The sequence below is a fragment of the Desmodus rotundus genome, chromosome 8 (assembly GCF_022682495.2).
Source record: "Desmodus rotundus isolate HL8 chromosome 8, HLdesRot8A.1, whole genome shotgun sequence".
In the NCBI taxonomy this organism is placed as follows: domain Eukaryota; kingdom Metazoa; phylum Chordata; class Mammalia; order Chiroptera; family Phyllostomidae; genus Desmodus; species Desmodus rotundus.
This window is the reverse complement of record NC_071394.1, coordinates 107466684-107491973: the sequence shown is the minus strand read 5'-3', so window position 1 is coordinate 107491973 and position 25290 is coordinate 107466684. Positions and strand designations below refer to the sequence as shown.

At 40.4% G+C, this 25290-nt stretch overlaps 2 protein-coding genes across 15 annotated transcripts in view; one reads left to right on the top strand and one right to left on the bottom strand.

The window, feature by feature from the left end:
* Positions 1 to 370: 370 nt before the first annotated feature.
* Positions 371 to 13318, bottom strand: ASTE1 (asteroid homolog 1). 6 transcript variants are annotated; one of them, XM_045199656.3, is made up of 6 exons: positions 13158 to 13318; positions 12030 to 12160; positions 10563 to 11885; positions 5003 to 5213; positions 2948 to 3143; positions 371 to 878 (listed from the first exon to the last, which is right to left on the bottom strand). In XM_045199656.3, the coding sequence occupies exons 3-6, from the start codon at positions 11862 to 11864 to the stop codon at positions 548 to 550; spliced, it is 2040 nt and encodes a 679-aa protein (XP_045055591.2). In that variant the 5' UTR covers positions 11865 to 11885; positions 12030 to 12160; positions 13158 to 13318; the 3' UTR covers positions 371 to 547. The 6 variants fall into 6 exon arrangements, with proteins under 6 accessions (XP_045055591.2, XP_045055589.2, XP_045055590.2 ...); XM_045199654.3 differs by having other exon boundaries at positions 13062 to 13316; XM_045199655.3 differs by having other exon boundaries at positions 13144 to 13316.
* Positions 13319 to 13404: 86 nt separating this feature from the next.
* The window catches only part of NEK11 (NIMA related kinase 11), a 199258-nt gene continuing 187372 nt past the window's right edge, over positions 13405 to 25290 (top strand). For all 9 annotated transcript variants that reach the window (XM_053929433.2, XM_053929432.2, XM_053929436.2 and 6 more), the window contains exons 1-2: positions 13405 to 13556; positions 16522 to 16791. In XM_053929433.2, coding sequence (XP_053785408.1) covers positions 16622 to 16791 — 170 coding nt within the window. In that variant the 5' untranslated portion in view covers positions 13405 to 13556; positions 16522 to 16621. The remainder of the gene's footprint in view (positions 13557 to 16521; positions 16792 to 25290) is intronic.

The following is a 25290-nucleotide window of genomic DNA, read 5'->3' as shown; positions in this document are numbered from 1 at the left end:
TCCCAGATCCAGCAGCTCAGGATGCTGCTGCTTATTTTGTCGGGGCCATTTGGGCTTCAACGTGTTTGAAAACCTGGAGCATATCTAAAGCGCTCGTGGACCTGCCATGGCCTCCTTTACCGAGTGTTTAAAGGTGTATAGTTTTCTGTGTGGCCTCCTGACTTCTGTTTCTTAAGGTCCGTAAATAGGAAGCAGTTGTAAAAACATTAAAAAAATAACAACCCAGCTTCTGCTTAATTGGAAATATTTGAGGTAGGACTTCTTTTTGAGAACATAGCTGGCTGAGTTGCTGCAATTTAAAGGTTATCAGTAGACTTACTAACTTACTGAAATGAAACAGAAGGACAAATATGTGTGAGGAATACAGAAGTTTCTTAAATCAGGCTGTATTTATTAAAAGCAAGATACAAAATATCTTGGAATTCAGAGATTACCTTTTGCAATGTTTATCCCCTAAGTGGTTAGTTCTAAAGAAAAAAGTTATTTCAAGGCAGGTAACAAAAAATTTTTAAGACAGAATTTCATAATACTTCTGCTTGCAGACAGTTTACTCATCCTTTGAGGCCTCAGTATGTTCCTCCAAGTTTTCAACCATCAATAGCCGAAAGCGATTGCTTCCCTCATACCAGTATCTACTGTTTGAGGTGGTTCCCACTCTGCTCTTTGACTGGCTGGTACCTTGTTTCCTTTGCCTTTTCTTTTTTGAATTAGATTTACTCTTTGGCAGGAATAATTCAGCAGGCGCATATGCCCTTGTGGCATTGAACAGATGTTCATAAAGTTGCTTTGCTGCAGGACACAAGCTCAGGAGACTTTCTACGGAGGTTGATGTGAGCAGTTGCCGGCACAGTCCATGCACCAGGCTTCCACTGTACAAGCTGTTCAACGACAGACAGACAGACAGACAGACAACCATCATTAGCATGGCTTCAATGAATGCATCTGAACACTGAGAGTTCTATAAAATCATTAAAATTACTTAAGAATAATTTGTTCCTTGAAGGAAGGAACTGAGTTGTTATTAACAACTTGGCTGGTGACATTTTTAACCTCAAATTCAGTGATGGATGCTTGCTGGTTCTACAACTAGCCCAAAATTGAGCAGGCTTCTTAACACTTCAAAGACCGGGAATTAAAAATGCCTCTGGGAAACCAAACAGGTAGTCCGTCTGAGATAAGAAAATTTAACGGCATCATTTGCAAAGTTTCCCTTCACCTTGGACTAAAAACCTACTCCACAAACATAAGGTGGGATTAACTGGAAGCCACAAATTTAATAAGTAACTTACTGTCAGAATTATCAACCGGTACCTTAGCAATTGATATAGAACTTCCATCATTTAATCAGTGTAAAATCATCATTTTAAAAGCCTTAGTGGTGCTGAGGTGCAAGAACAGTCCTTTTACTGAAATCATTGAGAACTGTTTGGCCTTGTTTATCCTTTTTTTTTTTGGTGGGGGGGGGGATTTTTTTTTGTAATTTTTCCATTGCCATTTATCCCCCTTAGACCCCCCCTCCTGCCTCAGTCACCACACTGTTGTCCATGTCCATGAGTGCTTTTTCCTTTTTGCTCAATCCCTCCACCCCCTAACCGCTCCCCCTGCCTCATAGCTGTCATCCTGCTATGAGTCTGTTTCTATTTTGTTAGTTCAGTTTGTTCATTAGATTGCACATACGAGTGAGATCACATGGTATTTGTTTTTCTCTGACTTGCTTATTTCACTTAGCATAATGTTCTCCAGGTCCATTCATGCTGTCATAAAGGATAAAATTTTCTTGTTTATGGCCAAGTAGTAGTATGCCATTGTGTAAATGTCCCACAGTTGTTTTATATACTTATCTACTGATGGGTATCCTGTTTTGTTTTTAAAGGGATTTCTGGTATCTAGAGAGGATACAGTCAAGAACGACCTAAGTTATTAAAGGCCAGAAATAAAGTATCCATAGGTCTAAGGCCAATTAATCTTACTTGGTGAAGGGTTCTAGGGTTAGCTCCCATGTGAAGGCCCGGAGACACAGTAACAACACAACTGCGAGGAAGCTTTTCACCTCGAAACATTTAAAGCCGCACCGGCATATTTTGCACGCCTCCATTTATTGTTCATTCAACAATAAAATTTGCGTACTTACGATATGCTAGGCACTGGGGCTACAACAGTACATCAAGTAGACAAGGCCCTGCCCTCACAGAGTTTACATTCATGTGGAGGGTGAGAAAGCATATATACAAGCTCAACTCCATTTCCAGAACTGTCTGCCTGGTATCTTCTTTAATCACCAGGATGTCCAATTCACTGATCCTCCCACCTTTTCACTGGCCCACGCACTACGACTATCATTTCTTTCTTGCCCAACTTAAACTCCGTAATCAAACATCATCGCTTCCTGGCATACAGGCTGCCTCTCCTTTCATACATGTCTGGCCAAAAACCCTTAAAGTTCATGGAAGCACCTAGTAGTCATCTCACTAGAAGAACCTCCATGACAGCAGAAGGTTTTTTGATGCTCGTTGCACCATAGACCTGAGCAGGCATTTACTATTTGAATGACTGAGTGGACAATACGCCAAGTGGTAAGAAATGCAATTATGAAATACAAAAGAGAACAGGGCTAGAGTGACTGGAAGTAAAGAGTAATATTTCAGGAAGATCAGAAAAAGCTAAAAAGTGATATTTGAACAGACTTGAATGAGGGAACAAATGATACCTTACCAACAACTGCCTCTTTTACTTCGGAACTGATTTTATAAAATCGATCTACTCATGGACATTCTCTTTGGAAATACGGAAATAATTTAATATTTTTCCATTTCTAGCTCTTTAGCTAGAATAGTGTTCCAAGACCAATTATACTAAGATGAATTTGTAAAACTAACTTCTTTGCTTTATGAATAAAAGTGTTTGCTTCTGTGTGCAGCCCTCTGAACTAGTTTCCCGTGGTGCTTACCAAGTTAGGTCTGGCTCTGGGAGAGGAGAGGACAGCAGCTGATTGAGGTACACCCCCATCTGCAGACAGCTCTGCCACTGACAGAAGATGTGAGCTGTGTCCAAGTCCAGCCTCGTGCCCGGCCGCGTCTGCTCCTTCACTCTTTGGAACTCCTCACACAACCTCTTAGCACCATCCTCCCGCAGGTCTTCCTTCTCTAGACAAAGAAACGACCCAAGGGCAGTAGTTCCCAGAACACTATCAACTTGTCGTTTTCTCCACACGGAAAGCTTCATAAAGAAAAAATTGCTTTAAATAATTTCTGGCCCCTTTCTATCTTAATGCCAATGTAAAAAAGCCTTGCTGTGTAAATTGAAATATTATACTGAAATGCCTTTTTAATGACAGTCTAACTTTATTCAACACTTTATTATTTTTTCGTTTAATCTGTTTCACTGGTGTACCGCCTAACCTTAAACATATCTGCATCAAACTCTCCAAACCCTAGATCTGTCTCTGCAAAATATAAATTACTATTAACTATCATTCCCTTTATTGTTCTCTTCCACCAAACTTTCTTTCCTGGAGACCTCTGTGCTAATAGTGCCCTTAAAGAAACAGCCATGTTTCAAAGCACATTTCAACCTCTTTTATGGGAGGAAAACAAAAGTGTGACTCGGACTGTGGCAGATCACCACGTCTTCACAGAGAGGGTCAGGGGAGAGGAGCAGCAACGTGGGGAGACGGAGAATGCTGTGTGTGTTGACCCACAGCTTCTGCAGGTGTGTCTGAGCAGGAGTGCACAGAACGACACCCAGACCAACCTGAAGGTAATGACAGAGAGGCCCACCTTTTACCAATTAGCGAGCAGCAAGGCACTGAGCCTGCCTGGGCGCCGGGTCCACAATTCCTACAAGAAAAGAAACAGACCCTTGACATGCCCCTTCTGCTGGACTCAGGTAAAAACTTAATAGGCTTGTGCTCTGAGAATTTTCATTATCTATTGTTCAATGAGAGGAAACACCCTACACTTGTGTCTTAACCGTGAGTGGGCCTCCTTTGTTCTGCATTAAGTTGGCTGTCAACAGCAATCCCTCTGACAGCTACTCTCACACTTGGGCTTTCTTGGAGTCTATGCAGGTTCATTATTTAACTTATTTTAAAAAGTAAACTTCAGAGTAGCAGTAGCCGGTAGAACTTTCTGCAGTGATGGGAATGTGCTGTCCTGTGGCTACTGAACCCCTGAAATGCGGCAGCAGTCATCAGACAGCGTGTTCGAACGGGCGGTAACTATACACGCGTTTACAGAAAGCGTGACAGCATTCGTATCTTTAAAGAGAATAATTCCATTAGGGAATTGAAGTGCTCCAGTGCATCAACATTTATTTCACCTGCTATTTAAATTCAGAGGGAACTGTCTCAAAAGCAAATTTCTCCAACAGAAAAGAAGTTACTGATGCCATCACCACTTACCACATTCGGCCCACTTTCGGCGCACCCACGTTTTTGTGCACATCATACACGGGATTCCTATACCCGTGTATAGTGCACACCCTTATTTTCCCCCTCAACAATTTGGGCAAGAAAGTGCACATTAGACACGGCAAAATATGGTACATGCTAACCAAAACTTCCAGTGGAGAAAAAGGAAAGCAAAAACCAGCACGAGCAGGAACGCTTATTGTAGTTGTATTCAGAAGTTTCACCAATGGGAAATTTTAGATGTTTCTAGTGGTGATGTTGCACCTATAACGATAATAGAGACAGAGATAGAAAATGGAATACAAAATGCAACTGAACAGCAGTCACACTTCACAGGTGAAAGCACTTAGGTGCCACAGAGTACACAGGACTAGGCAGTCTCCGTGCTTCTTCACTGCGTGTCCTTGAGGTCAAACCCTCTCGCACCGAGCCTGCACACGGAAGTGCTCAAAGATACCAATGAATGAATGATACATTGGTGCCTCCATTTCTAAGTTCTGATATAACAACTGACAGAAGTAGATAATCCAAGAATTTTTTTAAGTTTTTATTGTAAGTGACAAAAATACACTTCTGGAATTTCTGGATACCTACCAGGGCTGTTGACTATGGCCTGCAAGGGCCCCAACAGCATCCCCAGCAGTAAGGCTTGTAGATGATGCAGTTTTGCCTTGACCTCCATGTGCTGCAACCAGTAGCAACTGACAGCAATGGGCAACTTCAAAGCAGCAGGGACTGGGTCCAGGGTGGTCTGTTTCACCTTTAACGTTTCTAACAGAAGTATCTGCCGTCTAGCCATGGAGAGCTGAAAATACATACCGAACACCTTGCAAGTTACTTTGGGGGAACCGTTTTTCCCCCCTAGTATGAAGAGACTTTATGCCAATGAAATTGTGTCAGATTTTTAGCTTCCTGTGTAAAACAATCAGCCACACTCAGCACTAGAACATTAATAGGTGCTTAATAAATATGGTTGATTGAATGGATGTACTGTCTACTCCCGCTGCACACCCCCTGCTCATGCCATTCCATCCTCCCAGGAGGCTGGCTGAGCATCTTCAGTGCACATGTTACTTGGGAAGCTTGTCAGAAATTCAGTCCTCAGGCCCTACCCCCTACATTTTTGATTCAGTGAATCTGAGGGATGCCAGAAACCTGCATTTTAACTATTTGCTTTGAGAAACAATGATTTATACTCAACAAATCCCTTGGCAGTGAATATTTAGACTCTACCGTCTCTAAGACGCCATTACTTATCACCCTCTAGAAGGAACTTAGATTATGTGCCCCCTTGTGGCATATCATTCAGTTTTCTATTTGTTTGGGTCTTGCCTCATGTTCCTACCCAGTTGAATGTTTTCCTGGCTTTGCGTTCTCCAACACAGGGATTGTCCCAGGGTGGCTACTTGTAGGTGACAGGTATACTCACCTACATGATGAATATGAGTACTACCAGCACTGTGCTCGCAGTAACACACCACACTCACTTTTACTCCGTGTTCCAGAGAGTGTGCTTCAAGTAAGTGAGGAGTAAAAACAGCTATGGGCTTTGGGCTACATGTTGAAATAATTTTACCTTAATGAATCTGAAGACTTCGGTACCACAAGAGACCTTACAGCTTACACATAGTTTTATAGACAAGGGAAGTTAGGACTATTAAAAGGGCACCTTCAGCGGGACTTTATGATCAAACTTTAAGAGAAAAATATAATAGTATTCCTAGTGTCTGCTAGACACTAACTTTCCGAGCGAGTCTGAGACACTTCTTAGCAGGAAACACCTAATTAGCAGGCAGTGAGGGTGTTGGCAGCAGAGATTGTAGCCTGAAACAAAACATGTCATAATTGACAAAACAGTTTCCTCATCAGTGCACAACAGCACTGATTAGTGGTTTGTAAGTACTGGTTTTAATAACTTTAATACTGCAATAAAAGTTTTCTAAGTAGACATATGTAAAGTGCTTTACAGTAGAGTCATCACCCCTATGAGAAGTAGCATTAACTACTTAAAGGTAGAAACAAAAACTATGTAATCTAAACTGGTAGAAAAACAAACCAAGTAAAGGCTGAGAACATACCTGAATTCTTTACTGACACAGAATGCTTACATTATGGAATTCTCTAGCCAAGTTGTAACGAACAAAGCAGTCTGAGCTTGACTTCAGAGATGTTCTGTCCCCCACTAACTACGGCCTTGGGCGAGTTTCTGAGCTTTCCTACAGTCAGTCTAACCATCTGTAAAATGGGCATTATAATGAGTTACAGAAAATGCCCCATGGAACCCACCAATCCTCAGCCCCTTCCGAAAGGGGAACTGCTCTGCTCACAGCCCTTAAGTCTGGTTAGGTCTTATCCCCCGTGACAACTCCCAGGGGGAGGGAAAGCACAAGCCTGCAGAAGCAGCTGCCACACAGTGGCAGAGGTGCCCGGAGAGAGGCTGGCGTTGGCACTGCTTTACTCCCCAAGAATGATCGATCCACTTCCATTTCTCCTTACAATTCCCCTCTTGCCGGTTAACTTGAGAGGCACTCTGTCCACTGCAACTAACATAAAACCAAAACTGAAGCACTATCCTGTGTGGTTGCTGTGGGAATTAAAGGAGAGACTGTATACATTTTCTATTATAAGAGTTGGCACAAAGCAGGTAATCAAAGTATTATTACCACATCATATTAAGAAAAAAAATGAACAGATATTATCACAGAGTTTCTACACTTGTACCTGCATTTGTCTCTGGAATCACATTTGCACCTGATACTGTTTAGAATTACTGTGCACTGATTAGAGTTTACAACACTGAACTAAATACAGAATTGATTAGCTTATGCCAAGGGAAAGCCAGGTGATATCGCTGCGTAGAGAGAGAACTACAATTTCACCTTACTTTGAATACAGTTAAGGGATGAGAACACTTGTCATCTGCACTTAGCAAGGAGTATGGTCAGCCTGCGACGCTCATTGACTCCACTAGATTTTTATATGCAAGGAAAGTGTGCCGATCCCTATGTTGTCCTGTATGGGAACAAATCAGTTCTAGAGAGATTGCAGATGTAAATATGAAAGGCAAAAAATTTTTTCTTCATGACCAGGAAGTACACAGTAATTACTTAAGTCACAAAAGTGATAACCATAAATAATGAAAAGTTCACCTATGTTAAGAATTTCTGTTTATCAAGCCATATTAGAATTAAAAGAATCCACAGAATGGGAAAGGCTATTCACCACAATACATGTTATTTAACAAAAGACCTGTATATAAAAATTTAAAACAAACAGAAAAATGGGCAAAAGGCTGAACAGAAACTTACATAACAGAATGTCCAAATGGCCAGGAAACACATGTAAAGGTACTGAAGTCATCAGAAAAGTGCAAATTAACACCCACTAAAACTGGCTAAAACGATGCCACTATGCAGCCACCAAAATAGCTAAACTTTTTTAAAAGGATAGAAAATACCAGGTATCAGCAAGGGTGTAAAGTGAGGGGAACTCATGCGCTCGCTGGCAGGAATATTAATTGGTAAAACCCCTTTACAAGACCACTTGGCATATATCTTCCAAGCTGAACATATGTGTATCCCTATAACCCTGCAAATTCCGCCCCTAGTTACATATGCAATAGAAATGTGTTCATATTTCCACTAAATGACATGCTCTAGAATGTTCATAGCACTATTCACAATACTCCAAACTGCGAGCTACCTAAATGCCCATCAGCCATAAAACAGAAAAACCAATTTTGGTATATTCCAAAACTGTAATAATATACAGCAATGAGAAATGAATTTTCTACAATTACTCTCAGAGAGATGAATAAATCTCACATTAGGTTGAATAAAAGAAGCCAGATGAAAGAATTCATACTGTATGACTCCATTGTTTTAAAGTATAAAAACAGTCAAGACTATTCAATGTTGTTAGAGGTCAGGATAGTGGTTAGAGGGGGTAGCAGACGGGGTGACTACAAGAACCAGATACTAGGGAAAGCTTCTGGGATGCTGATAATGAGTCTCCACCTGGGTATTCTCTACATGGAAGTGTCGAGTTGGTGAAAATGCATCAAGCTGTACAATTATCTGTGTACTCTGCTGTATGTACATAGGAAGGGATGGATGGCAAACAGGCAAGAGGAAACCTGTAGGGATAATGGATGCATTCATTACTTTAATTGCAGGATGGATTCACGGATGTAAACATACCAAAACTCATAGGAGTACGCACTTTAAATATGGGCACTAAAGTGGACATCAATGATTTCTCAACAATGCCATTAAAAACGTTTTCAATACAGCACCATTTATGTTATGAGTAGAAATGTAATTTCAGCAGAACATCTTTTAGAATGTTGCCAATTTCAACGGGGCGGGGGGGCGACTACATATCTGACTTTTATTTTCTTATGTGGATGATTTCCATGAATAACTTCAATTTTTAAAAAAAGATTTTATATATTTATTTTTAGAGAGGGGAGGAGGGAGGAGGAAAGAGAGGGAGAGAAACATTGATCAGTTGCCTCTTGCACACGCTTTGACTAGGGACCGAACCCGCTACACAGGCATGTGCCCTCGCTGGGATTTGAACCAGCAGCAAACTTTTGCTTTGTGGGACAACGCCCAATGGAGCCACATGGGTCAGGGCACTGCTAATTCCAACTTTATTGGTGTGGGTAAAGTATTAATAAATCCCTTCTCTTTGGAATTTGACCTATGTTCAACTTCCCTGTTCTGTAACCCTGGAGATGTGATAACGTTAGCTGTGTTACTTAGCGTGATAAAAATGACTCTTGTAAACCTACATCCAGACTTGAACTATAAACAAACTGTAAACACCAGATGGGGACACCATGTCATGGGGCTTCTGTGAGTACAGTGACTTGTAATTAAGAATGTCCCTTGCAGAGACCCTGGAAATGAAGTCTATGGAATTGTTATAAGGTTGAATCCTGTGGGGAAGGAGGCCAGTGAGACTTTTTCTTTCTTTAATTGAGATAAATCATGTCTTAAAATTCACCCTTAAAGTGGTTTTTGTATATGTATAAGCTGTGCAAACATCACGAAGCTTTAGCAGCATCCTTGGCCTCTACCCACTAGATGCCAATAGCAATACCTCCCTCCCTCTACCCACCTGCCCAGGTAGTGACAATCTAAAGTGTCTCCAGACATTGCCAAATGTCCCCCGGGGGGGGGTGAAATCACCCCCAGTGGAGAACCAATGGTGTGGAGTGCTGCGAGGTCTGTCGCAGAAGAGGAAAGCCTGACTCACACTTGCTGGGAGGGTGTGCTCGCTGTCCTCTATCCCTGGGCAGACCGGCCCCCAGAGCGATCGGTGACGGTGTCGTGAATCTGAATGTTTGGTTGGATCTAGGGAAAACTCCAATGAGCACTGAGATTGGTACTGTAAATTTATCTGCATGTAATTTGTAAATTTAATTGTGTTAGCATAAGCAATGTCTAACATATCTATTTGTAATTTTTAATATATTTATGTAATATGGAAAACGAGGCAAACACTGGAATCAGTAAGAATTTTTTTACTTTGAAAAGGGGATTAATCTAGTGTGACTCACATTTAAGCAACACTACTTAGGCTAAGAGTTGTTTTTTTCATTATCAAATCAAGCAAATCACCATGATGCCATAAATTGAAAGCCTAAAAAAAGGTCCTCATTAAAAAAAATGAAAAATAGACCCAAGCATCAGTATCAATCTCGTTAACTGAAATTTGATGCAGGCTGATATGTTAGTTATGCCTATGGTCAATGGCTTTAGGCACACTTTTTTCTTTTTCTTTCTGTTTTTCTTTCTAGCTCGTAATGTTTTCCCATTCCCCTTTTTTAAAGCCATATAACCCCAATGTGATAGCTAGTAACAACAGAGTAGTAGTAATAATTTCAAAGACAACACAGACTAATACTGAAAAACAGTGAAAAGGCAGATTTGGAGCTAAAAGATCTCGGGGTGGGTCCAGGCACTGATACTCCCTGGCTGAGGTATTACATAGTTACCACTTTCAGCCCAGGTTTTCTCAGCTATGAAATGGGGGCAGTATGGCAACCAGCCTCAGTTTATTATATTAAGAGAGATAATATACACGAAAGCACTCTGTAACCTGTTAAGTGCTTTACAGAATTCACATTAGTATCACAAACACTTACCTCAGTCAATTTGCTTAAGTCAGAACTATCCTTGGGCAGTTCTGCATCAACAGTTGATGTTTTGATATTTTTATTAATCCTTTCTACTTCACTGAAAGCTACAGGCCGAGGAGGTGATGCATTCAAGGACACATTTCCCAGATGTTGAGAAACATTCAAAAGAAGCCCATAAATGACTTGCCGGATAGGCAGAGAGATTCTGTGGGCATTTGGTTGCTGCATGTTTTCCACCTGGGTGTGAAGAATGGTCCGTCTTAGCACCAAAGCATCGCTGATGAAAGGAGAGAGCTCCCCTTTGGCCAGAGCCTCTAGGACCCATGCTGGTAAACCCAGATTCAAGGCCTCCGGACAGGCATAAGTACCACATTGGAAGAAGTCCTGCAGCTTCACCGGGGACTGCTGGTATTCTTCCATGGAACAGCAGAGAAGTTCCTTAACATTTTCTCGATCCTTTTTTGGGAGACTTTTTAGAACATTATCTAGTGCTTCAGCAGGCTCAGCAAAACAAGACAACCAGCTCAGAAGTCCCAGAACTCGGTGGTGTCTCCTCCCCTTAGAACTGGCAGCTCCAAGAGGAAGACGTGCTTTACTTAAGACTGTCTCCATGATGGGCAGATTGATATGGTCATTTCCACATAGCACCGCAAAGAGAGGTAGAAGCGCTTTATTCATATTGCTGAAGTAATGGCAGAGTGCATCAAGGGAAAAGCATTTGGCAGGGATATAGAAGTCTCGTGTGCCCTTAATAGTGTTCAGATTTCTCCACTGAAAGTTATTCAAAGGGCAAAACCCAGCTTTCAGGTCAAAAATGCAAAAGTCACTATCCGATGATAACACAGGGCAATTCCAGTGATTAGCCAGTGTCATAATGTCCCGATCTGCTTCTGAAAAGCATTGGACGAAACACACCTGCAGCTTGATCAAAACCTGTATAAACACTTCCCGGATGAGCAAGGGACATACATACCCACCCCCACCAACAGAAAGGGAATGGGCCATCTGGATCTTCTCTCTAGCTCGATCCTTCAAAGTTGTAAGCTTTTTATCTGAAATGTCACAACCTCCATCTAGTACAACATATGGACATATGTTACAAGCAAACAGTGATTCAAAGAAATTCTGTACAACATCTGCAAAAGAATCATAGTCCCCTCCATACTGGAGCTCCAGGTTTGAGTTGAAGCAAAGCCGGTGGAAGAGAGCATAGCCGTCAATAATAATTTTTGTGTCTCGCAACTTCAAATCAGTGAAGAACTCATTACTATGATCTTCCACAAAACTCATTAGTCCTCGGATACCCATGATGACTGTGTGAAGAATTGCCTGTTTAAAACAACAGAATACACTCTCAATTGATGCTAGTTACAGGGGACCAAGCCACTGTTTCCACCACCATCAAATCAACAGCAAATGTTACAAAGAACTCTTTAAATACAACATCTTAGGTGTCAGCATCTTAATTCTTACCTAGATCCTCAGGCAAGACCAACCAGTTGAGTGCTTTTTCATTCTTTTTTGCTTCCCCTGTGTGTTACAAGGCACAGGTTCAATGGTTCATGGAGTTTGTCCTTTGGATATGATTAAGGTTGCTAATGATTCTAAAGGAAAATTGATTAAAGTCCATTACTGACACACTAGTGTAGAACTTCTGTTGACTTTGATATTGAGATAGGCAATAATCTTACAAAACAGAATGTTCACTTCGTGGGGTCAAAGTAAAAAGTCGTAAGCCATGAAATTATATCCTTCTCAATCTCATAATAAATCATGAGGCTTTGGGCTTCAGTTAATTCAAGTGTGTATGGTCAATGATATGGATCCAGTTTTTTGTTCTGTTTTGTTTCGTTTTGTTTTGACAATCAGAGTCCAGGAACTTATTTCAGGCACTGGCTGGTGGGCCCATCTTAATTGGCATAGTTTTGAGTGAGCAAAGTTTTCATGCTTCCAGGAACTAACTGTCCAGTTTTATCCCAATCACCTTCTTGTCTTTGCATATCTGGGCCCAGTTACCAGCAATATCCTTCAATATCTGGCAAACTTAAGTCACAGGATCAGAATTACTAGTTTTTCCTTTGGCCTCTGGATCCAAAATGGCTCAGCATGGTACTGTTACAAAATCGTGAGACTTTGTCAACCATGGATTTTTTTTTTGCATTAATTTTGATTTTTGAAGGTATTGCATTAAAATTTATCTTGATTACAGAGTTTTTCACCATCCCTGCATTTTGCGTCTGACTCACTTTCACCCTAGTCGCGGCCCTATCTCTGCTAAGTATAAAGAAATAATGCTTATTTCTTTAGAAGTCCCTCTTGTATGTAGTTTCTGACAGCAGAGACCGTGTCAACACATCTTAAGCTGATTACAGGACCTGGGACAGTTGTTTAACAAATGCGTGCTGGGTAGGAGAAAGGTGCACACGATCCTCAAACACGGGCCTTCGTACACCGCGTCCCCCGGGCCCTCACTACCGTGCCACTCCGACCCACAGCATAGCCCACCTGCTCCGTCCTCACAGCGGACCGGCCGGTCCATTAGAAGCCCTCGGAAGCCTAGCAGAACTGGAAGAGGAAGCCCCCCAACCTGAGCGCGCGTACAGGAAGTCTCCCGGTCTACGTCACTGGGAAGCCCGGTTCCCTGAAGCCAGTGGCGCCTGACCGCGCGCGGGATGGGGAGGCGGGCGCTCCTGCGCGAGGTCGCTGTAGAAAGGGGGGAGTACCCTCCGGAGTGGCTGCTGTCAGATTACAGCCTGCGCTCTTCTTCCCGCCCACTAGAGTCCGAGCACACTTCCGCCTCGGTGACGGTCTCAGGGCGGGCTCTCCCGACTTCCCAGCATGCCCTGCGTTGTCTCCCTGGCAACGGTGCCCAACAAACTTGGCCAGAGGTGGTCCCGGAGCTCCGTGGGTCCTGAGGGCCAGCCCAAAGTAGGTCCCACTTGCGGGCGGGACCCTGGGCATGCCCTGGCGCTGCGGCTCCACCGCCCTCGACTCGGAAAGGTATGCGAAGAGCTCTCCTCCGGGCGTGCCGGGCTCCCCGGCGCCGGGGAAGGTGGTGGTTTCGGCTGCCTCGGTCTGGGTCCACATCTCTGGTCCTCCGAACCTTCGACCTCCTCCCTTCCCTCGACTCCTTACCTCTGGGGTCTGCTCCATTGTCCGCAGAATAAGTGTTGCTGGTGCCCCCTCGATATCTGTTAACCCGCTTTGCGAAGATGCCACTTTTCGAAAAGTTGAGGCAGTTATGTTAGTTTTCCCCTAATTTTAGGCTTACCTTTAAGGTTGGATTCCCAAGTTAGCAGAATCTGGTGTCAAATCTGCTTCCTCTCATGTGTCATTGCCTTGGAAGAGGACTCCTTGGCTTCCACCTGTGATAAGCACTCCCTTCCCTTGTCTTTTGCCCCCAACCAGGTCAGCTTCCCGTGCAAGGGCCCGGCTTGCACAGAATGGTACTCTTTCACCTTTCTCACAGTTCCATCCAGTTTTGTAATTTTTCTCTCCCCTTCCCCTACCCCACATACTTTTTCCCTTCCTCCGTCAGCTGTCGTTCTGCTTGACGCTTATTTGCCCTAACAAAGTTTATTGAACACCTACTATATGCCAGGCACCGAGAATACAAAGGTAAAGAAGGTGTGTTCCAGACTCTCAAGTTCATTCCAAACCTTTTGAGGTGGGGAGAATGGTACCTTGACAAGTGAACAGGTAGCTCTATGGTTACACAGAGGACACTAATGGAATGAAGATGGCCTGGGAAGGGGGCTGCAGGGCTGAGTTTGGGCCACAGGGAACCTAGTTCCAAAGTACGCTGTGGGTACAGCCAGGCTGTTCAGACACTGCTGGGTTTAAACGCTCATTTACAAAGGGGAGCCCCTGGGAAACTGGGCTTCTCAGATCTATTCTGTCCTTCACTAAACAGAGACCCTCATCACATCTTCAAAGTAAAGAGAACTCCCGAATGATATGAAGGATCCTTTTCAGTTGAAAAGCTGTAAGTCTGTACTTTTATTTTTTTTAACAGTTTAAGTTGCCCAGGAAACCTCACTTTTATCCTAGGAGAGGATGCAGACAAAAGATATATGTGGGTACCTGCTCTCCAGTTCATTTTTTTTTCCAGCAGATTTTACTGATACTTTCTATGATCTTGATAGTCCCACTTAATTTTTTATTTCCTCAGGGGTTTTGAGGTATGGGCCTCAGCTCTGAGGTTCCAGTTCGATGCTAATGTTGTTTTACTGTTGTCATGGGCCCATAGCCACTCAGGTGATTTGGTTCCTTTCTCTTTTTTAATTTCTTCTCTCTCTCTTTCCCTCTTTATTTTCTCCCTCTCTCTTTCCCTTCCTTCCTTCCTTTCTTAGCTAGTTCTAAGCTCCTCACTGGCATCAGGAGAAACTTACCTGAATAATACATTATTTCAAGAAGAAAAATGCTGTAAATCAGTGATTTTCAACCAGTGTGCTACAAGAATTTTTAAAACATGCAATACCTGACTGTTTTAGTTAGGGGCACTGACCTCTTTCCCCTTAGATTGTCAAAGAAAAAGACAACAGCCAATACAACAATAAGTGTCTGGTGTGAATGACCTATTTTGAACCATAAGTTAATATAAAGTCATATAATAAAGTGGCATCTTATTGGTCACATTGTATAATAAGGTTGTGTCTGATTGGTTAATGTTTGGTACCAGAAATCCTTATATATAAGTATAGTCACCTCATTTTTTAAAAGTCACCTGGGAGCAAAAAGGGTAGGTAATTACTACTATTATTTCTTGTAACTCAATCAAAATTATACCTATTTTTCTTGTCAGATCGGCAAAAAATATATTTTGTAGTGTGCTGCAGAATTTTAGTAATTAGTTTATGTGTGCTACGAGATGAAAAAAGTTGAAAATCGCTGCTGCAAATGGACATTTACTTGTTTATGTTCTGTTCTGAAGCCTGTTGGCTACGTACCCCAAACTACACAGATAACATCCTGTTTTATCATTTTATACAACAGGTTTTGTCTCATAGCTTTGGAATTGTTGAGTAAGGAAACCTGACTTCAAGTCATAGAGTCTTCAATTTAAAATCATGTTTTTATATAGATTTAAAACAAAAAAAATTATACCTTAATGAAATAAGTGATTTTACTTCATGAGGCAGTCAAGTGACTGCCTCATACATATGAAACAGTCCTGACTTTTATAATTCTGCTGTGCATTTGTAGCGCCGTGAGGAATCACAGATTTACCTATAACACATTTATTTCAGCTAACATTACAATACAATTTTAAGTTTGAACTGCTTTTGTGATATTTCTTGTTTCCAATCCAGGGAAATTGCTCTATACATAGTATGTATAATTGAAGCTTTAGAAACTGGATCAGAATTTGCTTAGAATGGGAAAAAAATTCATTCTGAATCCTTATCCCTTTTCACATCAGTTTGAAGAAATGCAAATACCAAGGTTTAAAGTCCACAAAAGTAAAAAAAAAAAAAAAAAGTCTAAAGAAACCGGTGTCACGCTCATTTCCCATTTAATCTGAACTCAATATTTGTTGATAAAAAATAGACATATGGTAGGAAGAGAGACTTACAAAAAGGCTGGTGAAAATACATAGATTTAAGGAAATGATAATGTTCATATATTTGGATGATTTTTGAAAAGTAGGTAGGGAGTATATATCTTTACCAGATTGTTGATTGAAAAATATATATACCTCTCAGAACTTTGGGGAAATTTGACTGTCAGTCTTGCCAAATGGGAATGTATGAGGGAAGGCTCTCTCCCTATGAAAGACTGCCTTCTATTGGAATCTTCAGTATTTCCGCCTGGTGACATTTTTCCTTCAAGTTGTTAAAGTTAACTGACATGGGCCATTCAATCCACTCATCGAGGTGCAGGTATCACTGCCAAAAACTTATACTTTTTCTTGGGAATAGCTCAGCACTTTTTAGACCTAATCTCTGGACTTTTTTCCTTTAAGACACTGACCAATGCTACTTGGATGAATTCGACCATCTCCTAGGAGACTTGAATGTTAAGTTTCTATAAACAAAGAAACCAGTTATTTCGTGTTTGGAGCGATGCTGAAATTCCAAGAAGCTGCCAAATATGTGAGTGGATCGATGGCCATTCCCAGGTATCCACAGACCTTAATCGCAGGAAGATATGTGCTTCGACAGAAGCTTGGCAGTGGGAGTTTTGGGACCGTCTATCTGGTTTCAGACAAGACAGCCAAACAAGGAGAGGAATTGTAAGTAAAAATGCTTTCTACAAATCTTGACTTGGCTGCCCATGTGTGCAACTTTTAGCTGATTCAAAACATGGAGTACCCTTCACTTTGACTTTTGCATTAAAGAATGTAGTAAGAGATAAAAAAAACTTCTTGAATGATGTCTTCAGGTCAGATTTTTGAAGGCATTTCAGCAGGTGAGTAAAGTACCCAGATGACTTAGGGAGGGACATGGGGTAGATTACATGAAAATAAAATTTTTATGCATACCGGAATCTCAGTTGCAACATTACTTCAACTTAACTTGATTGGGACTTCTTGAATGACAGAGTAAGAATCGTTTATAATGACTGCAGTTTTAGAAATGTTATGAAATGCAAATAAATGGAAATTCACATTTGAGGTGACTAGGGTGTACTAGAGGAACTATGGTATCAATTTCCTTTGCCCTTTTCTACAGAAGAGTTTTTCAAAGTCTGTAGTTACACAGTTTTCAAATTAGATATGCAAACCAAACAGGGGCTCCCATTTAAAATTAGCTCATGTTGATGAACTTATTACTTCTTCTCCTTTGATTTGATTGGACCTATAAACTTCATAGTAGAGAAAAACACTGAATGCTGTTGAACATCTCTTACAGATCAGGATGAATCTTCATTTTTAGCTTAAGATTGAATTTGCTGCAGTGAAAAGTTAGTAGGAACTGAAGTGAGGATAAGAAACTTGCGCATCAGAAATACAAGAGGAAGAGAAAGCGGAAGAAAGGATGATCTAAGAAATAAGCCGTTGACAGAAGAACACATTCTCATCCCATAATGTATTTTGAGGCTAAATAGATTCTACTCTAAATTCTTCTAGCGTTATCCCATTGGATATTGAAGTGTGGGTTTAAAATCAGCATGATAAACAATTTTCTACTTCTTAATATTTTGTAGGAATTATAAAGGTAAATGTTACTGATACTAAAAGTCAACCTTTTAAATGGTCTCTATGTCCAGAATTTTAAAAATTATCTAGAATTCATAGTTTTCAATAAATTCCTACCTGAAGAACGGTGACAGTGCTGGTACTCTTCTGGTGTCCTTAAAACGTACTTTAAGCCCTGGCTGGTGTGGGTCAGTAGATTGAGCACAGGCCTGCGAACGAAAGGGTCACCAGTTCGATTCCCACGCACATGCCTGGGGTGCGTGCCAGGTCCCTGGTGGGGGACGCATGAGAGGCAACCACACATTGATGTTTCTCTCCCTCTCTTTCTTCCTCCCTTCCCCTCTGTGTAAAAATAAATAAATAAAATCTAAAAAAAAAATCCTTAAAAATAGAAACATGCTTTAAGACTCCTACTGAAAAGAATTTTTTCCCTTTTAAGTCCTAGAGGTACTCTTCCAGACATTTAAGACAGGATGATAAATTTATGAAAATTACTAGAGAATCTTTATGGAAACATTGAAAGTAAGACCTAAATCTGACTCAGGACTTGTAAAACCACACTGTAAACTCTGTATCCAATTTTGGTTTCTTCAACTAAGGAGGAATATGAAGAATTTTAAAAATTCACAGGAGGGCTAAAAAAAGTTGATTAAAAGGATGTAAAGTAATGTGTGAAGACCAAACCTGAAAGCTGCAGACTTGAAATGATGGGGGTGTGTGTGTATAAAGAGAAAGAGCGGGTGATGGGGGAGGAGGGAGAGAGAGACTAGGAGAGAGAAGAGGGGCTGGTTGATTGGGAAGTGATTTGTTAGTGACCTTTCCTGTACCTGAACTAGTCTTAAAAATGTGACTTGGACTGCAGATGACAGACCAAGCCTAGGCGTGTAGGATGAAGCCAGTACTGAGGATACTTGCCAAATCATTCGGTGTCAGAAGGTCTAGTCTAGAATCTCTCAGAAAGGAATTGTTTGTCATCAGAATCCCTACAACGTATTACATATTGGCCACATTCAGCCTTCAGATATGGGGTTTTGTGGGGGTTTTTTGGCCTGTATAGTGAGTGCTTCTTTTTAAATCTAAATTAGTTGCCAGCATTTAAAAATGAGCAGCTCTAAAAAAATAAGACTCTGAAAAAGACTCAAAAATTGAGTCTTTCATCTTTTCTTGAAAAATACCAAAAGATTTGATAACATTTGCTAGCATTGCTGTCCATGTAGCCAGTATGGGCTGGAGCTGGGTAGCAGCTGGCCCCTTAAGACAGACCCTGTACTCCAGTTAGCCACATTCTTGCCATTCCTCATTGTCTCTTGTACCTATGTCACACCTTTCCACCACCTGCCTGCCTTTGTAGACATTTAATTTGATAACTCTCTGCTGAAATCATGAAGAATCATGAATATGGCCGCTCACAAAATCCAAGCATGTTGGAAAGAAGGCAGCATAGCGACAATTAAGACAACAGGTGAGCAGGTCAAGAAGCAAAGCCAGTCCTGTTCTTACCTGTAAGCTTAAGGTTATGCAGGTTCCTAACCTGAGCTTTAGTTTTCTTATCTGTAAATGGGCATAATTTACAGGTAAGAAGGATTGTAATAAGGTTTGGATAGATGTCTATGTATGTATAAAGTATCAATATAAATATTGTATAATAAAGGCTGTAATATGAATAAATATGAGGTATGTTATATTTATAAATATATATATAAAATATAGGTATCATATCGTCTTAGATATAATTATCACTCAACAACAGTCTAGATTCACCTTACTGCTAAACCATCCAAGTTAATAAATAAAGGAAGCCTAATAAAACTTTATCTAATCACCACTCAGTGACTTTAATTGGAATTCTCTATTAAGTGGAAGTTTTTCTTTTGCATTCTACTTTTAAGAGAGAAAAATCAAAGAAATATGTCACACATGTGGTTTTTAAAACTTCTTTAAAGAACTTCCTTGAGGTTGTAAACATTCTATATTTTTTTGTAGTTCTATTAACTGTTCAAAAGAAATTGGCCCTCAGAATGTTGACCTTTTAGCTGTATGAGATAGCAACTCCCCTGTGATTGGTATGTAAGCAGGAAAGCCAGTGTTCGTGCTGCCTGTCACCTACCAGACCCAATAAGCAGAGACGGGTTGAATCTTTATGGGCGCTGTATTCAGATGCTGGTGATCTGAGAAGAGAGTGGGCTTGTATCCTAACAGACCATCTTAACCTCCATTTTAAAATGGTTCTTTTTATAAGGACAACAAAGTATAAATAAGGGGTCTGGAATTCAGGGAAAAGTTAATTGGATTAAAAAATGCAGCATTCTCACCCTGGGCGGTGGTCTTTATCTGTGTCCTGGGCGGCTCACCCTGGAGTACAAGGGCTCAGACTGCATCAGTCCTCCGGGGGCACAAAGGTGGAGCTGCTTATTGTCTCCTGGAGTCAGGGTGGGTCAAACCTTCAGTCCCTGAAACAATAGCTTTTTACACACATTGATTACTAAGCTTGTTAGCTATTACTTAAACTAAAGTTTTTCCAACATTTGAGTTCCCTATCAGTTATATTTAATACATGCAAATGTATTAAATGTGTATACATTTACATGTATTAAATATACATTTAGTGTATATTTATGTATATGTTAAACTCGTATGTTTTATAGATTCTTGCCCCAGGGCGTCGATGGTCGACCCTTCATTTGTGCACAAAGCACATCATTAGCACCACCCACTCTAAGCAGTTTGGTTGGGTACGGTTTGGTTTCCAGTTCTGCTTTACACGCTAGGCCATAGACACTGGGAGTTGGGTAATGTTAAGAGATGGATAAAAAATTAATTCTTAAAAAAAATTTCTATAACATTTTAAATGCCGTTCCCTTAATAAATCAGAGTAGATCTGACACTCCCTTTACTGTTTTGCAGACGCCCCCGCCCCCAACCTTTGAGATAATAAGGAAAGTGATAGTTTTACATACCAGATTATCCCTTGGTATTTCTTATTAAAAGGGTGACTAAGGGAGACCATGCGTCCGAGATGGTCTGCAGGACAGTTATTATGAGCCCCTGTGAAATATAATACGCACTTTTAGATTAATCAAAGAAAACGAGACAGAATAGTTAGCCATACAGTGTTTCTAACTTTTCCATCAGCACATTGCAATTTATCAATGTGCCACTTGGGGGCACCACTCTACCACTGACATTTTTCATGTACTGTGAATTTTAATTACAAGGTAAATACCACTTTTAGCTATGGGATAAAAATTTAAAAAGCACTGCAGGCATTGTACTTGATTAATTCATGTTTGAAGAGAACTTTCTTTTTGGCATAAGTATCTGGAATTCCTTTTTTAGTTATCACAGTAGAGTAAAATTAAACTTAAAATGAGCAGTGAATGAGAGAATTTTTTCCTTGGTTATAGTCTCCATCATGAAATTCATAAAACAATATCTGGGGATATTTTCTTTCACAATTACAGAAACTCTGGTATAATGGGTGTGGGGATGTTAACTGATCCCTGAGGATTGTTCTAATTCTAGTTCATTATTTTATGTTTTTGTTTATCTGTCAAAAATTTACTTTTTTAAGTTAATTTACCTTTTTTCATCAGACCCTTAAGATTTTGATGAGTCAAGAATTTATTTGGCCCTTAGCATATTACATGTAATTTAAAAGAAAGATGTTAGGGAAGTAAGTTTACCCTAAAATACATGATTAAACTTGTACATGATCACTTATTAGTGATAAAGTACATGACTAATCATGGCTACAGTTGCCGTGAATTTCAACATTCACCTTATCGGCATGGAATGCTAATAATAATGGTTTTTAAAATTTTCATTGCAGTTAAGATACAGTGACATTATTACATAGAGGTGATCTTCTGCTATCATCTTTTGCTTTTTGAATTTAGTGCAGTTTATGTTCAGTTTAGTACAGTGTAGTCCTTTGCCTTGGACTGAGCACCAGGGAGGAAACTGAAGCAATAGGAAATGAGGCTGGGCTCTCAGGAGCTTCCAGTCTAGAAGAGAGACAGGATTAACATACAAACTGATCAAACAGTGCGATGCTTACACAGCTGTGTGGCCAGTTGATCTTAGAGATGTTGGAATGGTCACTGCCCAGCTCCCTTTCTAGATACATCTAGATACATATAATCATTATCTTCCTAGCTTACTAGCTTCTGTGTGTTATCTAGGAACTTTAATTTTTTTCCCTTGTTCCTGTCCCTATAAGTAAGTATCCATATATTACTCCTCTGAACTGTGTGCCTACTACTCATTGGCCTTTGCCTAAATGTGGTCAGCATGGTTAACATGGAAATACTTTCTCTCTCCACGTGGCATTTCTTCCCAGTGTCAAGTGTCTGGCACGAGATGAGGCCCAGGAGGTAAATAGGAGAGGCCGCCAAGTCCTTACAGAAATGTCCTCAAACGCACGCACTGAGGCCCAGGCCTCCTGAAAGAGCTCGCAGGCCGGTATTAGAGTAGATTTTCTAAAGTCCTCACGAGCAGACTTTCCACCCAGCCACAGAGACAGAAGGAGGAGAGGGCACTAAGAGTTGCTGCTAGTCTCACTCACGCAGCACAGAGGAGTGGTCCTGGATGTCAAGAGTAAGGGAAGTGGAAAGTCATAAAGGGGTGATAACAGTTTAAAAACCCGCAACCATCTGGGTCCATCATTGTGAAGCTGAGTAGCTCTCCTTCTCCCAGTCTCTCCTGAGAGTATCTCAGACTTACAGCCCAAGGCCAAAGTGCTATGTTGCTATATAATGACCAATAGGATGGGGCCTAGGAGGTCAGCACCTCTGAAGGACAGAACCATGGTTAAGCCACCACACTAGGGTTTAATTCTCAGCTTTTTGTCTTACCATACTTAGAGGTGGTCCGTCTTGGTGAGGGGCTTATGTTAACTGAATTCAGACAAGATAAATCTATAAATCATGATGCCACTTCTTAATTCAGAGCCCAGAATAGTATCTCCTTTCATCTACCCTCCCAGCATTTTCTGGTGCATGTTCTAGAGAAGTGGAATATGTAATGAAAAGTGAGAATATAACCAAAAGAAAGTAGGTGGAATAAGTAGACAATTATTTGCTTAAGTCAAATAAAAGGTCCATTCCTCTTAACAGAGAACATATTCTAAGGGACCATTTTGGGGGGGCCCTCAGACCCAGTATGTGTCTCCTGAATAGCTCCAGATGCACACACATGCAGTTACCCTGCGAGCACCTCCTTCTCCAATACTGCAAGTAACGTGCATGCATTTTACAGAAAGCGCAGGTGTGCGTAAAGGGGGAGACAGTCTACAACCCTGCCACCCAACTTCTGTCTTTTCTGTGTGTGTGACAAGCATTCATTCTAGCTCCTAAGGAAACATACAGCATTGGTCGCAGTAGTTGTCTGAGAGCTGGAGGCTGAGGAACGAAGGAGACTTCGTTTTCATTGAAACTTTTTGTGCATTTGGAATTTTGTACCATGAACAAGTTTTTTTTAAAACGCACAAAATAAAGTTTCAAATAACCCACATATTCTTTCATCAAATACTAGTCACCATTTGTTGGTCACCTGCTCTTCTGGGAGCTAGGTGGCTCTCCACCTTGGCTGAACAGTGGAGTCACAGTATTTTATAATGCAAATGTTTTGAGTTGTATGTACATTCTGTATATACATTATATACATATAATACAATCTGATTTCATTGGGTAATCCCCAGGCATCTGGATTTTTGAGAGCTTCTGGATAATTGAAACGTGCAGCCAGGTTTGAGAATATCTGTACGATGGTACCCCCTGGTACCCTAGAAAAACAATTGTGCCTTTTAGTATTTTTAGAAATTTGACATGATTATTCCAGCATGTTCTATCTGTCAATGGTATAACTGTGGAAAACTAATGAAAAACAAGCTTCAATCACTGAGAAGTGATGGGCATTCTTTTTGTTGTTCATTTGAAGCGTATTTGGGCCAGTTAAGAATTATGGCCACGTTTGCTGAGATGCTCGGTTGTAATTAGAAAAATAGGACTTCATCCATTTTACATTATTTCTGACACATTGAGAAATGGACAAATCGGTTTTCAGATTGTAAAGAATGAACTAAAAACCCTCCATTCGTGTGAAGTTTTCACTATTTATAAAAAAAGGACATTATTTCTTCTTAGAGAATAGATTGATTATAGTGGTCTGTCAAACAATTCAGAATGAGTAATAGTTCTTACTAGAATGCAAAGATTTTATACTTGAAACAAGCTTTCAATGAGTCAGAATGTGGCAGTAATTTCTGTTTAACAGTGGACAGCCTTCAGCAAAGCTAGGGTTTGTACATTGCACCTGCTAACACCTATGGTGGATTGTCTGTCTGACTCACATTATCATTTTAACATGCCCTTGCTTTCAGTTCTGAGTTGTACACAAAACATCAGCAGATTTAATCAGTTCAACCTTGAGCCCAGTCTGTATACGCTTATTGAAGCTATTATTTCTGTATTACGACCAGGAGCTCTCTCCAGTGGGTGTCTGTGAAGGGGAAATCAGGTTATTGAATGAGCTGAGTTAATTTAGTAAGATTCAATGGTTTATATGGTAGAGTGTTATAAAAGCAATTTGGAGGAAACTAATGATTTCTTCCCATGTTGCTGTTTCACAAGAGTTTTCTGTTTTTCATTGTAGTGATCAGGTCTTTCTCCCTTAAAAATCCTCAGTCTTTTAAGAGGGATTATAATATGAAAGAATATTAAAGTTTCTTTTAAAAGTTTGTGTTCCAGAGCATCTTGTGCTTAGGCACCTCCTAGGTAAATCTGAAAAGGGTAAACTTGATCTTGTGGCTTTGCCATCTCTCTGTCTGCGATAGAGTTAAGTCTCTGGGATTCTGGGAGAAGGAAGGGGAAAAAAAGAAGATGTAAGGGTTCACCGTTACTTTGAATTATCTCAATCATGGTTATAAAGTTGATATTCTGGAGTAAATAATTTACATTTTCCTGAGGCTGCTTTGCTGCATATATTAGCATAAAAGAAGCTATGAGCTTTTTAATCTGGCTTTTAATATTTACAGAGGAGAGATAACTAATAAATAAAATATTTTGGAATTTGTAGGATGCAGGGAAATCCTCAGTTTCATTTTGGCTTGGGCAGGGTGCCAAAAAAGCCTGCTTTGAAGACTGAATCACCAAGAAGCATTTAGAAAGCAGTCAACAGCATGCAAAAAAAAAAAAAAGCCCTCCTTTTTTTTAATGCTTCAAAAAATGTTACTGTTGTTTGTAAGAAAACAAAAGTGATTTATTTAAAAGAGATGGATTGTTGACAGGAAAAGAGTTTAGATAAATTACTATAATATGTTTATTAGATTTTGAGACTAGCCGTTTAAATCTTTACTTATCCCACTCTGGTATTCTGATGCATTGTTCTGGTGGATTTGTGAGTAGGAAACCTAATGGTTTTGCTAACACTGAACACCCCCAGGAAATAAAGAATATAATTCTCCATTTAAATGTATGAGATAGGGGATATCTAAACTATTTTAGTAAATAATAATTTAGAAATGTCATTGGATATGCTGGTCTCTACCTTGTCATTACTGACTACCCCAAAGTTTAAAAACACAAGATTTATGTC

Bases quoted from the DNA above. Each gene is read 5' to 3' on its own strand.
- ASTE1 (XM_045199656.3), bottom strand. From the start codon at position 11,864: ATGGGTATCCGAGGACTAATGAGTTTTGTGGAAGATCATAGTAATGAG. The intron at 5,214-10,562 runs GTAAGTGTTTGT...ATGTATTTTCAG, and splicing joins ACTTAAGCAAATTGACTGAG to CTCTCCATGGCTAGACGGCA. The intron at 3,144-5,002 runs GTAGGTATCCAG...TTCTTTGTCTAG, and splicing joins GGCCATAGTCAACAGCCCTG to AGAAGGAAGACCTGCGGGAG.